Below are 16,125 nucleotides of genomic sequence, written 5' to 3'. Positions count from 1 at the left end.
TCTCTTTGTTCAGTGGTGGAGAAAGACCACAGAGAGCTGGGGTTTGGACGTGGTTTCTTTGCACTGTCTTCAGTATGCAGCGATTACTCTTTCCGCCCCTGAAGGCCTTACTGGGGAGCCCGTGTCTCCGGCTCCTTGTTCCTAGGGCGGCGCCTAGAACCCAGGTATTGCACCGCAGAGGACTCGGTCGCGGAATCGTACAGGGGTCGAAAGAGTCAGGAGAAAGATAACAGATAACCCCACATCACATTCCCGTAGTTCCTTAGAATTCACAGCGCATTTCTTTGTACCCAGAGTCCCTGAGGTAGGATCCGGACCTGCCACTTACTGGCTATATGGTATTAACCAAGTCAAGTAACCTTTCTGTGCCTTAATTCCTTCCATCTGTGAAATGGGAATAGCAATACCTACTTCGTACAGTTGTGGTAAGGGTTAATTAATTTCATATACAGCAAGCGTTTAGCGCATAGTAAGAGCTCAGTAATTTTTACCTATATATTTGGTTTTTGCTAAAAGTCCCCACGTAGCCATGTAAGGAACTTATAACCCCACTCTACAGAGAAGGAAATTGACGCTAATTTAGGTTGACTGAAGTTAGAAAACAGAACACGAATCTTTAGGCTCAGGGACAGAGTCAGAAGAGGATGTGCATTCGCTCAATAAATAATTATTGAGTGACTATTATGTCTTGGGAGCTGGGAAGCAAAAGATAAATACCAAAAGGCTCCTGCCCTGGAGGAAAGCACAGTTAATTCATTTGTAATTCATTTGTCAAATCTTTATTAAGGTCTTGTTATGTCAGGGAACTGTGTTAGGAACAAAAGTGGCAGGAGACAAAGAGCCAGACTGACCACACTTTTGTTCTGGAACTCAGCTTAGTGGGAGATGGAAACAAATAAACCTGAAGTACATTATAATGTTTTAAGGGCTGAGATAGGGAAGGTACAGTGTGCTGGGGGAATGACCTGTTGCAGACCCAGGAGAATCTAGGAATATTTCCCAGAGGAGGTGGCATCTGAACTGAGATGCATTGTAGATATTCTCAGTAAGGAGGCAGGGAGCATCCCAGTCAGACAGAAAGAAAATAATCCATATCTAGGTGTAAAGTCTGGGGGAAGTATGCAGACACCAGAAGGGTCATGTAGTGGGGGGATGGATTGGAGTGAGGCAAAACTAGAGGAGAGCCAGTTGTGGGCTGGATGCAGTAATCCAGATAGGAGATGATGATTTACTAGGGCAGAAGCGGTGGAGATGTGGCCATGCAGGGTACTCCAGTCTAGACAGAGCGGGATTGTGTTTGAGAACAGTGGACTGAGGCCTTTCCCTCTTTTGCCAGTTGTAATTTGTCTGTCTTGATCCTTAGTGTGGTTGCAGCTGTGGGATCAGGCGCTCCCTGAGGCCAGGGCAGTACAGCACCATCTCTGAAGTAACTTTGCAGTCTGGAAGGGGTACAGTGTCCCTTCCCTCAAAAGCTGCTGAGCGGGTGGTAGGCCGATGGCTTCTGGTCTGCAGTGGAACAGTGGCTGGAGCAGTTATTCTTGGTGGAGTGACTAGGTAAGTAATTCGCTTGTAGCGAGTCAGCTCTTTGGGTCATCAATAGAAGCACAGGATGACCAAGGGGGAAGGGACCTTAGGAATCATCTAGTCTCACTCCCTCATTTTATATATGTAGAAACTGAGGCCTAAAGTGGGACATGTCTGAGGGCTTGCCTGCCATAGAATGGTTTATAGAGTTTTATTATTGGGATCCCTTCATAAAGCCTGGTTTAGGTCTTACCTGTTTGCTGTGCATTATTATATATTTTCCCTCTACAACAGTTTTCAAGTTTGTCTCAAAAATTAAAAACAAAAAAGTTTGTTTGAATTAAATGCACATAAACAGATCACAATTGTTTTGTATGCCTCTTAGGTCCCTTTAAATCTATAGATTCTCCTCCCTCCCTCCCCCATTTCATGTAGTTTTTTTTTTTTGCTATTAAAGAAACGTAACTGGGGGTGCCTGGGTGGCTCAGTGGGTTGAAGCACTCTGCCTTCGGCTCAGGTCATGATCCCAGGGTCCTGGGATCGAGCCCCACATCGGGCTCTCTGCTCCGCAGGGAGCCTGCTTCCTCCTCTCTCTCTGCCTGCCTCTCTGCCTATTTGTGATTTCTCTCTGTCAAATAAATAAAATATTAAAAAAAAAAAAAAAGAAAGAAACGTAACTGATTGGTCCTGTGGAGTTTCCCAGTCTGGATTTTGTTAACTGCATACTTGTGGTGGTGTTTAATATGTCCCATTATCCCCAGTATTTCCTGTAAACCAGTTTTTGATTGATCAGATTCAGTTTGGGAGTAGGAGGCAAAATACTTCACAGGTGATTACGACATTCATAAATATCTGGTGTCCATTAGAGATGCCAACAGCCATTGATGATCATTGCCTAGATCCATGATTTTATTACAGTTGCAAAACTGTAATATTTTATTAGCTCAACTCTAAAGAAAAACTTGCCCTCATCAACAATTTTGTTATTATAAGGTACAGTTTCTATAAGAAAGGCAGGATAAATACTTGAATCTTTCTCTTTATTTACCAGTTTTGAAAGTAATAAGTTGGTTTCCAAGCATCCCTCAAAGGTGATCAATAAAGGGTTTGGGTTTTAAGTATTATAAGTTCATAGGTTTAAATGTATTTGATGTTTCGATCCATTGCACTAATGATTTGGTCAAATTGTTCATCTTTAGTCAATGAGAGCCTCTTCAAATTGCCTCCTGGGTCTTTTTGACAGAATCCTAGTAACTAAATTCTTTGCTTTGTGGATAAGATATTCCAGGTTCATCTTATACATTTGCTGCCTCTGACCTAAAATCAGCCTTTCACTTTAGGGACACTCACATCTTTTGGTGAAAATACCTTCTGGTGTTAATACAGTATGTGTTCCTCAGATTCTCTCCACATTTCCTGTGCTCTTATTTCAAAATACCGTATCTTATATAGACTGTTATGGGAAATTGTGACAAATTTAAGTTTTATTAGCTTTAAATTCACTCAAGAGTCTAAACTGTTTTATATCTGCAACAAATCTCTTTTCCCTCTGTAAATAATGTCACTTATTCACTGGGGGCACATTTCTTTGCTCTAAGGGCTGATTTTACCTGTTAAAGAATGCTAATAAAAGAAAGAAGTAAAGAGAGCTGAATTAAAGGATCGAGAGAACAAGGAGTAAAGAAATTTGTATCTGATGGCAGCTGTTTCTGGTGAAATTTTAAGCAGTAAGAAGAAAGCAAGGTGTCAAAAAAGAATACGCTAAAATGATGTGTTTACCTTTAGAGGGGTTAAGTTCAGATCCATTTGGTTCTGTAAACCATTTATGAGAAATCCAGCATTGTGTGTGCATGTGTGTGCGTGCATGTGTCACACACACTTCTTTCTTATCTTAAGGTTGACAGAGTCTGGCCTCTCAATGGTAGACTGGCATTTGATAAAGGAGATGAAGCCACCTACTAGTCAAGAGGAATGGGAAACAGAATTCCAAAAATATCAGCAATTTCCGGAATTTAAAATGTAAGTGTAGGGGCCCCCTGGGTGGTTCAGTCAGTTATGCATCTGCCTTCGGCTCAAGTCATGATCCTGAGGTCCTGGGATTGAGCCCCACGTCAGGCCCTCTGCTCAGCAGGGGAGTTGGCTTCTCTCTATCCCCGCTAATGCTCTTGCTCTCTCTCACTCATTTTCTCTCTCAAATAAGTAAATAAAATCTTTTTTGAAAAAGTAATTATAATAGAAAATCAAGTAAACATCCCAGTAGGTCCTTTCAATCTTTTGCTTATTTAAACATTTTAGTATGGTGAGATTGTTTCTCGACATTTGCTTTAGTTAATGTTTAGTGAGCTTCCTACTCTAAACCTCCAGTTCCAAAGCGATCCTGAGATCACTGATGAGGAAGAAGGCAGACCTTTCATTTCAAGCTTCGAAACTGAGAATGCTCCTGCATTCTGTCTGGACATAAAAATCAGGATGTTTCTTCTTTCTTTTTTGACTTCCCTTTCCACCCAGCTTGAATCATGATATGACACTGGCCGAATTCAAGTTCATCTGGTACATGGAGTACTCACACCGAATGTGGGGTCGTCTTGTGGGCCTCGCATACATCCTGCCTGCTGCCTACTTTTGGAGAAAGGGCTGGCTCAGCCGTGGCATGAAAGGACGTGTTCTTGCCCTATGTGGGTTAGTCTGCTTCCAGGTAAGATTTATTCAAGTTTGGGAAGCCAGAGATGCTTTCAGGAGCTCCCTTGTTGGGATTGTTTTTAAGGAAGGAATCTGAGTCTGTATAACAGAGTAGGAAAGAGGATGAATTTTAGTGTTACGGGCATGGCCCAGCCCCGTCTCTTAGTAGGGCAAGTTCTCTACCTTCTGTAGACAATGCTTTCCTTACCTGTAAATAGGGATAATAATAGTGCCTACTGGTTAGGTTCTATGTCTTAAATAAGATAGATCATGCATATAAAGTAGTCAGTTTAGTGCCTGGAATTAGTAAGCACTTGTTAATACATTTTTAAGTCGCAAGAGGTTCTTTCCTCCATGGCTCTCTTCCTGGGTTCTTGTCTCTTCTTTTCTGACTTGTCTGCTAGATGGGGAATGGAATCCCTGTGCTAGAATGGCTGAAGAAGCAAATTTGAAGATTCCCACAGTTAAGGGGTTTGCTGAGACTGAGATCCAAGAAAAGGAATATGAGAGAAGGTACATATGAGTATTTGGGTCACAATTATAGGCCCTCAGAGAGCATCTTAGAGCATCAAAGAAACATCAGAATTTGATCAGGAAGAAGCTAATTGGTTAATTGAGCTCAAAAGTAGAAAGAACCAGTTAGAAGGAATTAAAGAGGGAGATGGAAGAGAGAAAACAGAGACCATAGAAAGAGATAAAGAGACATAATAAAAGTCTAACAATAATTAGGGGAGGATTGGTTAAACAAAGTGAAAGTTTATTTTGGAATGAAAAAAACAAAAACAAAAACCACCCTAAAGCAGACTCCCAGGGAGGCAGCAATTTGAAGATGGCACATAGGATTATGGAAAGAAGAAAGTGAAGCTGGCAAATGACACTATATACTCCTTTGTCTTCCAATGTCCTATGCAAATGGAATCAAGCTAATTAGAACATCCAGGGTAATCACAAAGCGGGCAAGAGATGCCCTAAAAGATTTCCTGAGGAGATCTATTAGAAGAGGTGGGAGAGCTGTGAATTGTATAAGACTGATGATTCACAGACCTGTACCCCTGAAGCAAATAATACATTATATGTTAATTAAAAAAGAAGAAGAAGAGGTAGGCGAACCCTACCTCTCTGACATGCTTCTATTGACTTGGGAGGGCAGTGTTGAAAGGGCTGTATCTTATCTGATAGAAGTGAAACTGACATTTGTATTAATTGAAAAAAATTGAAGCAGAGTATCGGAGTAATACGTACCTTGAACTTTTAAGCTTAAACATGTACTTTCATTACTTTTTTTTTTTAAACAAAGAACTAAGGCCTGTTCTTTGATTTCTCTGATTGGAGTTTAACTTCTGATCTCTTGCATCCCCATAAACTGCCATTTCATTTCATTTTCTTTAAAAGAGGAGTGGGAACTTAGACATTTGCAAAGCCATCTGCCAGCAAAGCCTTACAGATTTTTATGATTCCTCCCCACGCAAGACTTTTATAATTGTCTATTCCTACTAACTTGACAGTAATTGTTTTTAAGCAATTATCTTTATCAAAGCTTTTCCAAAACAGTAAATCTGGTTTTTATAGAAAAACTCTCCTTTTATTCTTATATTTTACTTACATTTCATTTTACATAATGTTAAATTATATCAAGTATTTTTAAGGTTTTGCCTGTAGATAAGCTTCTGTGTACTTTTCTACATTTGGCTTACACTTTAATAAAATGTTAATCTAAACAGTGGTTAAGCATTTATGGTGCTATATGTGAAAATGTGGGTAGGGTATGACTCCTGAGATACTGGGGATATGGGAAGGTATGGAAATGAGAGGTCAGGTGGGGAGTACTTCTGATAACTGACAACTCACTTTCTCACATAGTAAAGTTGAATGGACAGATCCAGCCATGTTTTATTTGCCTCTTGTGTTTTTGGTTCCAGGGTCTGTTGGGATGGTATATGGTGAAAAGTGGATTGGAAGAAAAACCAGACTCCCATGACATCCCTCGAGTCAGTCAGTATCGCCTCGCTGCCCACCTGGGATCAGCTCTCGTTCTCTATTGTGCCAGCTTATGGACTTCGCTCTCACTGCTGCTACCTCAGCACAAGGTAAAAAAGTCAGTCTATATTATTAGTACATCTGCACAGATGCTGACAAGGTCAGAGGAACAGAAATTCTGCTTCGAATGGGAAATTATCAATCCATATGCATACATTCCTTTAGTAACATCTACCAATTTGTCAGCAATTAGGTATAACCAAAGATGACAGCAACATTGAACTTCAAGACTCTGGAAGGCTTTGGAACTGCATAGTGCAATGTACCATTATTCTTTTGAGTTGGAGCAACTCATTCAAAGGAAACAGTACAGGACCCAAATATTCTGTCAGCATTGCCTACTGGGGAAAGTGAAACCACGAATTTTAGGAATGGTGGGAAGGGCTTGGAACAAGAGCTATCCCCCCCAACCACTTCTGACTCCTAGATGAATGGTGGCTAGCAGGTGAGGAAGGCCAGAGTGAGAGCTGTTTCTGGACCTCTGAGGGTATACGAGAGCCGTGAGAGTTATTTGTTCTTTAGATGGGACCTACCATTCATCAAGTCTGACAAGTCTGCTCTTGTGATCTTGCCTGAAAGTATTTTCCTGTATGCTGATTAAAGGAAAATACTAGTTTTTCTTTTTTTTTTTTTAAGATTTTATTTATTTATTTGACAGACAGAGATCACAAGTAGGCAGAGGGACAGGCAGAGAAAGAAAGGGAGAAGCAGGTTCCCTGCCGAGCAGAGAGCCCGATGCAGGGCTTGATCCCAGGATCGATCCCTGGGATCATGACTTGAGCCAAAGGCAGAGGCTTTAACCCACTGAGCCACCCAGGCACCCCCAAAATACTAGTTTTTCTAAAAATGAGTATTATTTTATGTATTGAAGTTATGGTTGACCTGGATAACCTGTTGATGGAATGAAGTTTGAGATGATGATAGGACTTTTAAGTAGAATTATCCAATCGGTACTTGGAGCCAGTAGCCTTGATTCTGGTACGGAAAGGAGTTGTGGACTTGGCAGTCATCACAGGGAAGCCAGATGAGGTCAAAATATTGGTATAGTAGACAATCTACATCGGAATAATTCTTGTTCTGTTTCAAAGCCGGACTTCTCAAATGAATTGCCTACATATGTAACTGTACTTGCTGACAACCTACTCTTTAAATTCTTGTCATCTGGCACTCCTGCCCACTCACCTCTGTACATGACTACACATATACCCACACACTCCTAAACACTCTGTATGAGAAATGGTACTGTGAAAGGTTGCCAGTGACTTTTTAAATTATCAACTGTTTTTATCTTCTTATTTATTCATATTCCACTAATTGCAGAAAGGATTTGAGATGATAGTCAAACATGTAGTGCTGTGCTCTCCAGCAAAGTATCTACTAGTCACATATGGCTATTTAAATTTTAATTAAAATTAAACAAATTTATTTTTTAAAAAGCAGTTATTTACTTAAAGTGTAAAAAAAATTAACTTTTAGGGCACCTGGGTGGCTCAGTCGTTAAGCATCTGCCTTCAGCTCAGGTTATGATCCCAGGGTCCAAGGATTGAGCCCTGCATCAGACACCCAGCTCAGCGGGAAGCCTGCTTCTCCCTCACCCACTCCGCTCCTGTTCTCTCTTTCACTGTGTCTCCCTTTGTCAAATAAGTAAATAAAATATTAAAAACAAATTTAAAATTATAAAAATGAAAAAAGTTAACTCTTTATTTAATTTTCAGGGGCATTGGCCTCGTTTCAGGTCATTAGGCACATATTGGCCACTGCAGATAATAGAACATTTCCATCATCATAGAAAATTCTGTTGGATGGCAACAGATAATTGATAATAATTAATAATTGATAATTGATAATTTTTAAAGTTCTGATAGATGGTCCTATATTATCTTAGTAATGATGGCTCACTCTTCATATACTAGATTATAGACCATTGAAGGGCAGCACTCTCACTTAAGTCCTTTGTATCTTTATGGTAATCTGTTTATAAAATTCTTAATAATTATTTGTTGATTCACTGATTAGTATCAGAAGTTGGCTGTAGTAAAAATAAAACGAAATTTTGATCTTATGAAAACACTAAATGCAAGAATCTCTACCTTTGGGATTTCTTTTTATTTATTTATTTATTTATTTTTTAAAAGATTTTATTTATTTATTTGACAGTCAGAGATCACAAGTACCCAGAGAGGCAGGCAGAGAGCGAGTGGGGGAAGCAGGCTGCTTCCCTGCTGAGCAGAGAGCCCGATGCGGGGCTCGATCCCAGGACCCTGAAATCATGACCCAGAGATCACAAGTAGGCGGGGGCGGGGGGGCAGGCTCCCTGCTGAGCTGCGAGCCCAATGTGGGGCTTGATCCCAGGACCCTGAGATCATGACCTGAGCCGAAGGCAGCGGCTTAACCCACTGAGCCACCCAGTCCACCAGGTGCCCCATTCTTTTTAAAGATTTATATATTTGAGAGAGAGTGCGCACAGCAGAGAGGAGCAGGAGGGGAGGGAGGGAGACAGAAAGCCTCAAGCAGGCTCTGGTCTGAGCATGGAGCCCGACACAGGGCTTGATCTCATAACCTGAGATCATTGCTTGAGCCAAAACGAGGAGTTGGAAGCTTAACTGACGATGCTGCCCAAGTGCCCCTCTACTTTAGGGATTTCATACAGTTTTGATTCTGACTATATTTGCTAAACATGAAATATCACAAACAACATAAAAATCTAATCCTGTATCTTAAGGCACATCATTTCAACCATGGTGAAGCATTTTTCCCTTGAACAATGCAAATCATTATTGAACAGGTATGTATTTACTACTGATATACCAAACCCTGAGCTAGGATTACTTCACTAAACAGGACAGATGGCAGTTCCTGCCTTCACAAGACTTAAAGGATAGCAGGGACAGACAGTAAATGTATAAATGTAGTAAAATATGATGCATGTTAGACCAGAAAATCTCCTGGGACTGCTTAACCTATTTAGGGCATCAAAGGATCTGACGTCAGATTGTCACTAGGGTTTGGCTTTGGAGATCTTTGCTGTCTCCCTTAGTTCCTGCAGTACAATTTATTGGAATGGTTTTCTTTTCTTCTTTAGTTGCCTGAAACTCGTCAGCTCCTGTGGCTGAGGCGATGTGCTCATGGAACAGCAGGCCTGGTATTCCTTACTGCACTCTCAGGTAGGACTCTTCACATCCCGCGTGGTCTAGTTTTGTTCCCTCCTCACGGGGGAGGTCTCTTGCCAAACACTTTGTCCTTCACACTTGCCTTTCCATACCCATCATCTCCCTTCTCTGTTTTCTGTTTCTCCTCCCTTCCAAAAACTGTGCTTCCCACTCATTTGAACACAAATATTGAGCATTTATCTGGATTCAGATTGCCCAGGTTCGAATCCTGGCTTTTTTTTTTTTTTTTTTAAAGATTTATTTATTTGACAGATAGAGATTACAAGTAGGCAGAGAGGCAGGCAGAGAGAGAGGAGGAAGCAGGCTCCCAGCTAAGCAGAGAGCCCGATGCGGGGCTCAATCCCAGCACCCCGGGATCATGACCTGAGCCGAAGGCAGAGGCTTTAACCCGCTGAGCCACCCAGGCGCCCCGAATCCTGGCTTTATCACCTGTGAACTCTCTGACCTTGGGCAAGCTGTATAACCTCCTGAGCCTCAGTGATCTCATTTGTAAAATGGGAATAATAGTAATAGTATGAGTGAAATGCTTAGAAAAGTAGCTGGCAGGTAGCAAAGGCTAGGTACAAATCAGAGAAAAGTCTTTTCCTCAAAGATGGCCTAAGATGAGGAGCTCATTGGGGCAAAGAGACTGATATAGGTCTTTTTCATTCTTTAAATCACATCTCTACCCTACCTCTCTTGCTCGAGTACTGTACCATCCAGTACATTAATCGCTAGCCTCACATGCCTGTCTAAGCTTACTTAAAATTAAATAAAATGTAAAATTTAGTTCATCAGTCACACTAGCCACATTTTAAGTGCTTAGTAGCCACATCTGGCTAGCAACTACTGCGTTGGCAGGCAGATATAGAACATTTCTATCGTCGCGGAAAGTTCGGTTCAGTAGCACTGCTGCAATGAAAACCATCAAACCAGTGATTCACCTCCCTCCATTTTGATGGAAGAACATGAATTTTTACTTTATATGTGCTATTTATAAAAACAAGGAATGTGACTAAACCTCCCTGAGTCCACCTTTGATCATAAATAATGGATCAGTCATCCATTAACTCATGGATACTTTATATGTTTATCCAATATTTAGTTTATAAATTTTTTTTCTTCTGTGTTCACTCAGCAAACATTTTTTTGAGCACTTGGGGAAGACAGATAATAAACAATGAAAACATATGGCAGATGGTGTTCAGGGCTATGAAAAAAATAAAGCAGGATAAGGGGATAGAGGTGAGTTTGGGCAAGTGCTGTCTTACACAGGATTGTTGGAGTGATCTCTTTGATAAGGTGGCATTGAGTGGAGATGTGAGGAAATGAAGGAGTAAATTATGCAGGTATCCGAGGGAGGAGCATTTCCAGAATAGGTGGCGTTTGTTGTGGGATAAGGAGGGCATCAAAATCACTAAGGGAGTGTTTCCATCCAATGTGCCTTGCTCTAGAGCTTCTAGTTATGGAAGACATGCAGAATCTTCAGTGGGAGAAGGTGAGGATGCACTTGTGTTGTTTTGTTTTGTTTTTTTAAGTTCCCATGGTGATGCTGATATGTATTCTCTGTTTGAGAACCCCTTCTGTAGATCTTTTTTATTCTCAGTTCCTTCTGTCTAACTCTGGGATAATGGACTTTTTCTGTGGCAGAACTAGTATTTGAGCTCTTTTCTATCTCATTTTAATAAATACCATTTACCTTGGAATATAGGGGCTTTTGTGGCAGGGCTGGATGCTGGGCTTGTGTACAACTCTTTCCCGAAGATGGGAGAATCTTGGATCCCAGAGGATCTCTTTACCTTCTCTCCCATCCTGAAGAATGTGTTTGAGAATCCCACCATGGTGCAGTTTGATCACCGGATTTTGGTGAGTCTGGCTGGTGGTTACCGGCTGCTTAGTCCAGGGAGCCTCTCCCAGGCTTTGGGGTGTCTGAAGCACTGATGGGCAGCCCTGAGAGGGTAGAATACCGTGGGCACTAGATTTCCTTTGCTTTTTAGAAGAAATTTCCCACCAATTCTCTGATGGGATGTTTTTGTCCTAATTACCCACACCTGTTCCAGCCAAATTCTGGCTTTGGGGATAATACTGTCTTACTGAAGTTCACATATGCCTTTTACCATCTGGCAAAGGATAACATCCCTCAATCATACACACATAGGAGAGTGATTTTAGTGGAAATGAGGCTGAGTAGAGAAGAGAGGGCAAAGACAGTGGTTGCTGAACACATAATTGTCAGAGCTGACCTAAAACCCCAGGGAGCTAAGAGCATCATAAATATTTTTCATCTTAATTAAGGTGATACTCATTAAGGGCCTGTTGGGGTCATGTTAAGATTGGCTTGGTGGCCTGGGCGTGGTACACTGGAGCAGGGCAAGACTGGCAGCAGGGAGGCCAGCAGGAAGCAGAGGGACCAATGCAGTAATGCAGGTGAGAGTGGTGGGGCTCTAGGCTGCATGGAGGAGCAGGGCTTGAAGAGAATGGTGGATCAGAGAGCGGCTCTAAGGAATAGAAGATTGGGTTATAGGAATGAAGGTAAAGAAGATCCCAGAGTTTGTTCTGTGGCATACTTAAGACACACCCAGACATGGGACTATTGAAATGAGCATCGGGCTGGAGATGGAGGATGTCGTCAAATTGAGGTGTGTTGGGTGTGATGATTGAAGCACACCCAAAGAGAGGTCCAGAGGCCTCAGATCCCCAAAGGCAAACTGGGGCTTGGGCCAGTTACCTTGTTTGGGCTCAGGCCCCTCCACCAACAACATTTTGTAGTAAGTAAAGTCCAGTTGAACTGTCATCATGGACAGCTCTGAAAGGAAAAATGGATACATAAAATGATAGAAAAACATTCTCCTTGACATCATGGAAGTGGGGAGGAGATCCTGTTGCCTGAGTGGGGAATGGAAATGAGACTTGGGCTTGTTTTTAGCCACCACTACCTCTACTCACAGCCCAGGAAGGTAATAAGTTTCATGTGCCAGGGTCAGCCCTGCTTTAAAAATACAGGATTAGAGAGGAGGTAAAATGAAGCATTAGGATGCAAAGAGTGACTTCAAAGGTAAGGGCCACACCTTGGGGGGGGGGCACCCACATGAGAAGAGAGAGTGTGTAGAGTGATAGGTGCAGAAACTGCTGGTAAAGCCCCAGGGAACATGAGCATTTAAGTGGCAAGCAGAAGAGCATGGAGGAGACCAAGGAGCAATTATAGGAGGAGCCGCAGACGGTTCTCTGGGTCTGGGACAAGGAACCCTCAGGGTGACTCACTGGTCCTAGAGGAGAGATGCAGCGGACAAGCAGAAAGGAGGAGGGTGGAGCATTTCTTCCTGATTCTTGATGAGAGGCCATCGTCCCCGCAGGGAATCACTTCAGTTACAGCGGTTACAGTGCTCTACTTCCTCTCCCGGAGAATCCCCCTTCCTCGAAGGACCAAGATGGCCGCGGCAACTCTGTTAGCTTTGGCATATACACAGGTACAAACCATTTCTTTTTGGTCTGACGATGACCCCAAAACTAAGTTAAAGAAAGGTGACAGGCTAGGAGAAAATATTTTCAGTATTTATAATATTGATTATATCTTTATATAGATTATTTATATCTTTATATATCTTCTAATAAATTTTATTATTTAAGATTTTTATCTTAATAAAAAATACTCAGAAAATAAAATGAGGGTTATCAATATACACAGTTCTCACAAGAGGAACAATGAATGGCCAATAAACATGAAAGGTCTTTAGCCTCACTCGTTATCAGAGAGGAGCAAATTAAAACAATGCTTGCCATTTTGTGCCTGTCAGATTGGGGGAAAATTTTTTTTGAAAAGATAATCAGGTATTGGCATAGGGTTAGGAAAATGGATACCTTCCTATATTCTTGGTGAGAGCCTGAGTTGGTATAGTTTTTTCAGAGGGCAGTTTGGCAATAGCTTTTAAAATGTTAAATGTATAATCCATTGGTCCAACAAATTGACTTCTTAGTGCCTGCTCTAGAAATATTCTAAGGCACAAAGACCTGTGTACAAAGTAATTTCATGTTAGAATTGCTGTGATAGCAAGAAAAACTAGAAACCACCTAAATAAACAACAATGGTACACACATACTATGTAATACTGTGTAGCAGTTCAAAATAATAAGATCTCAAGACATACTGTTAAGTGAAAAAAAAGCAAGTAACAGAACAATCCCATTTTTTTTTAAAGATTTTATTTATTTATTTGACAGAGAGAGATCACAAGTAGGCAGAGAGGCAGGCAGAGAGAGAGGGGGAAGCAGGCTCCCTGCTGAGCAGAGAGCCCGATGCAGGGCTCGATCTCAGGACCCTGGAATCATGACCTGAGCGGAAGGCAGAGGCTTAGCCCACTGAGCCACCCAGGCACCCCCAACCCCATTTTTTAAAGCACAAAAGTATGTTTCTTGATAAACACAGATACAAAAGTACAAGTGTATGGAAACTGATGACTGTCTTTGGGGAGGGTAGCTGGGCTAGGATAAAGGATTATTAAGGAGAATTTTAGGTTTATCTATTTTGTTTGAATTTCCTCTGCTGTGAGTATACTTGTGAAAATTTAAAAATACATATTTTTTTTTTAAGATTTTATTTATTTATTTGACAGATAGAGATCACAAGTAGGGAGAGAGGCAGGCAGAGAGAGAGAGGAGGAAGCAGGCTCCCTGCTAAGCAGAGAGCCTGATGCGGGGCTCGATCCCAGGACACTGGGATCATGACCTGAGCTGAAGGCAGAGGCTTTAACCCACTGAGCCACCCAGGCGCCCCAAAAATACATATTTTTAATGTTCTGATGGGAGAATATGGAGGTTTATGTATCTGGTTGTCCATGCCCAGTCATGTCAATTCTGAATTTGTGGTTCCTGCTTTTTTTACTGCCTTCTTTCCTCTGTAACAGGTGGGCTTGGGCATTAGCACCCTGCTGATGTATGTTCCAACTCCTTTGGCTGCCACTCACCAGTCGGGCTCCCTGGCTCTGCTCAGTGTTGCCCTTTGGCTCATGAATGAACTCCGAAGAGTCCCAAAATAATTCTCAGAGGATCAGCTTCCTAGGACTAAAAGTGCTTTTGAGAGCTCATCAGAGAGCACAGAACTTGGGAGTTTTCTAAAAGGATGACCTTGGCATACCAAATTGGTCGTTATTTAAAATTCTTTGTTTTTGACAAAGTCACTGGATCAAGAGTGTCATTAAGTATGTTTAAGAGTCCTTTTTAAAATATTTGTAAATTTGGTTTTCTTGTTGAAAATCATGTTTAATGTACTAGATAAAGAAATGTTTGCCTTTGCTGCTTCTTAATAGACTGTTTCAGATTTCTTAACGTTGGCAAGCTTTTGATTCTACATGCATCACTTCATCTGCTTGACCTCCTGAGTCCTGAATTATGTCTAAGTAGAAGAAGTTCTTTAGGTTCTCGACTTCACTTCCATCAGGTGAAGATTCAAAGGGAAGGACTGGCACACACCGTAAAGTAGCCAGAGAGCCTTCAGCAGCAAATAGTGTCTTCTGGTATCCTGATTTTCACAGTGGGGAAAGGGTGCAATCTGACAACCTTAATGTCTGTATGTAGCAGAATGGCTTATAAGTACTTAGCAAAGGAGAAAATCACTGGTAACCCACTTTGACTCATCAAGCACTAACCTAGTTCTTCTTTTGATTGTGCTGTTACATCGCTAGGTTAGATGAATGGAATACTTAGTATGAGTCAGTTCCTGAAAGGGTTTCTGAACAGCCTCATGGATAATTAAAGTATGGTCTTGATGGTATATGTAGTACATGGACATCTATTCAGAGATGTAAACAAATTTTTGTTTAATTAATTGTTGTAATTTTAGTCTTTTGGTCTCTGCTATTTCACAGGGCTTTGTCTTATTCAACTTTTTTTTTTTTAAAGATTTTATTTATTTATTTGACAGAGAGAGAGATCACAAGTAGGCAGAGAGGCAGGCAGAGAGAGAGGAAGAAGCAGGCTCCCCGCGGAGCAGAGAGCCCGACGCGGGGCTCGATCCCAGGACCCTGAGATCACGACCCGAGCCGAAGGCAGCAGCCCAATCCGCTGAGCCACCAACTTTTTTTTTTTTAAGATTTTATTTATTTATCTGGCAGAGAGGCAGGCAGAGACAGCAGGGGGAAGCAGGCTGCCCACTGAGCAGAGCGCCCGATCCCAGGACCCTGGGATCATGACCTGACCCGAAGACAGAGGCTTAACCCACTGAGCCACCCAGGCTCCCCTCAACTTTAGTTTTTTAAACTGGTGATTTGGATAAAGGCATCACAAAGATCAGATTTGAGGATGGAACAACCCAGCATTGCTAATGTAATAGATGACAGTCACAACTCAAAACAGTTCCACAGTGGTACCAGCAAGATGAAATTAAACAGATTATAAATGTAACATCCTCCTTTTAATTAAATAGGTTGTATAAGTTTGAGGTGGAGAAACCTGGCATCATATCATTTCATATAAAATTTCAGTTGGCCACAGGCTCAACATGCACCAATGGTGTGATGACGCTGATTAAAAAAAATCAGTGGTGTTACAGGTTTCATCAATGGAGGTGTCACAGCCACACTCAGAATACCTCCATGCAAGTGCTGTGTTTCATCGTGAGTACCACATTTAAGGACGACACGGACCACTAAATATGTATTCAGAGGAAGGGACCAGGATGGTGAGGACTCCAGAACCCTGTACCCCACAGGGAAGACTTGAAGGAACTAGGGGTATTTAGCTG

The 16,125-nt window shown here is 41.7% G+C and overlaps 1 protein-coding gene across 2 annotated transcripts; it reads left to right on the top strand.

The window, feature by feature from the left end:
- Positions 1–42: 42 nt before the first annotated feature.
- On the top strand, positions 43–15,345 carry LOC123955396 (cytochrome c oxidase assembly protein COX15 homolog). 2 transcript variants are annotated; one of them, XM_046027408.1, is made up of 9 exons: positions 43–164; positions 1,364–1,554; positions 3,421–3,543; positions 4,033–4,219; positions 6,123–6,290; positions 9,323–9,404; positions 11,101–11,255; positions 12,743–12,856; positions 14,291–15,342. In XM_046027408.1, exons 1-9 carry the CDS (start codon positions 75–77, stop codon positions 14,420–14,422), a joined length of 1,242 nt encoding a protein of 413 aa, XP_045883364.1. In that variant the 5' UTR covers positions 43–74; the 3' UTR covers positions 14,423–15,342. The 2 variants fall into 2 exon arrangements, with proteins under 2 accessions (XP_045883364.1, XP_045883365.1); XM_046027409.1 differs by lacking the exon at positions 3,421–3,543 and having other exon boundaries at positions 14,291–15,345.
- Positions 15,346–16,125: the final 780 nt, after the last annotated feature.

The sequence above is a fragment of the Meles meles genome, chromosome 13 (genome assembly GCF_922984935.1).
Source record: "Meles meles chromosome 13, mMelMel3.1 paternal haplotype, whole genome shotgun sequence".
NCBI classification, from domain to species: Eukaryota; Metazoa; Chordata; class Mammalia; order Carnivora; family Mustelidae; genus Meles; species Meles meles.
This window is presented reverse-complemented; position numbering and strand designations above follow the sequence as displayed.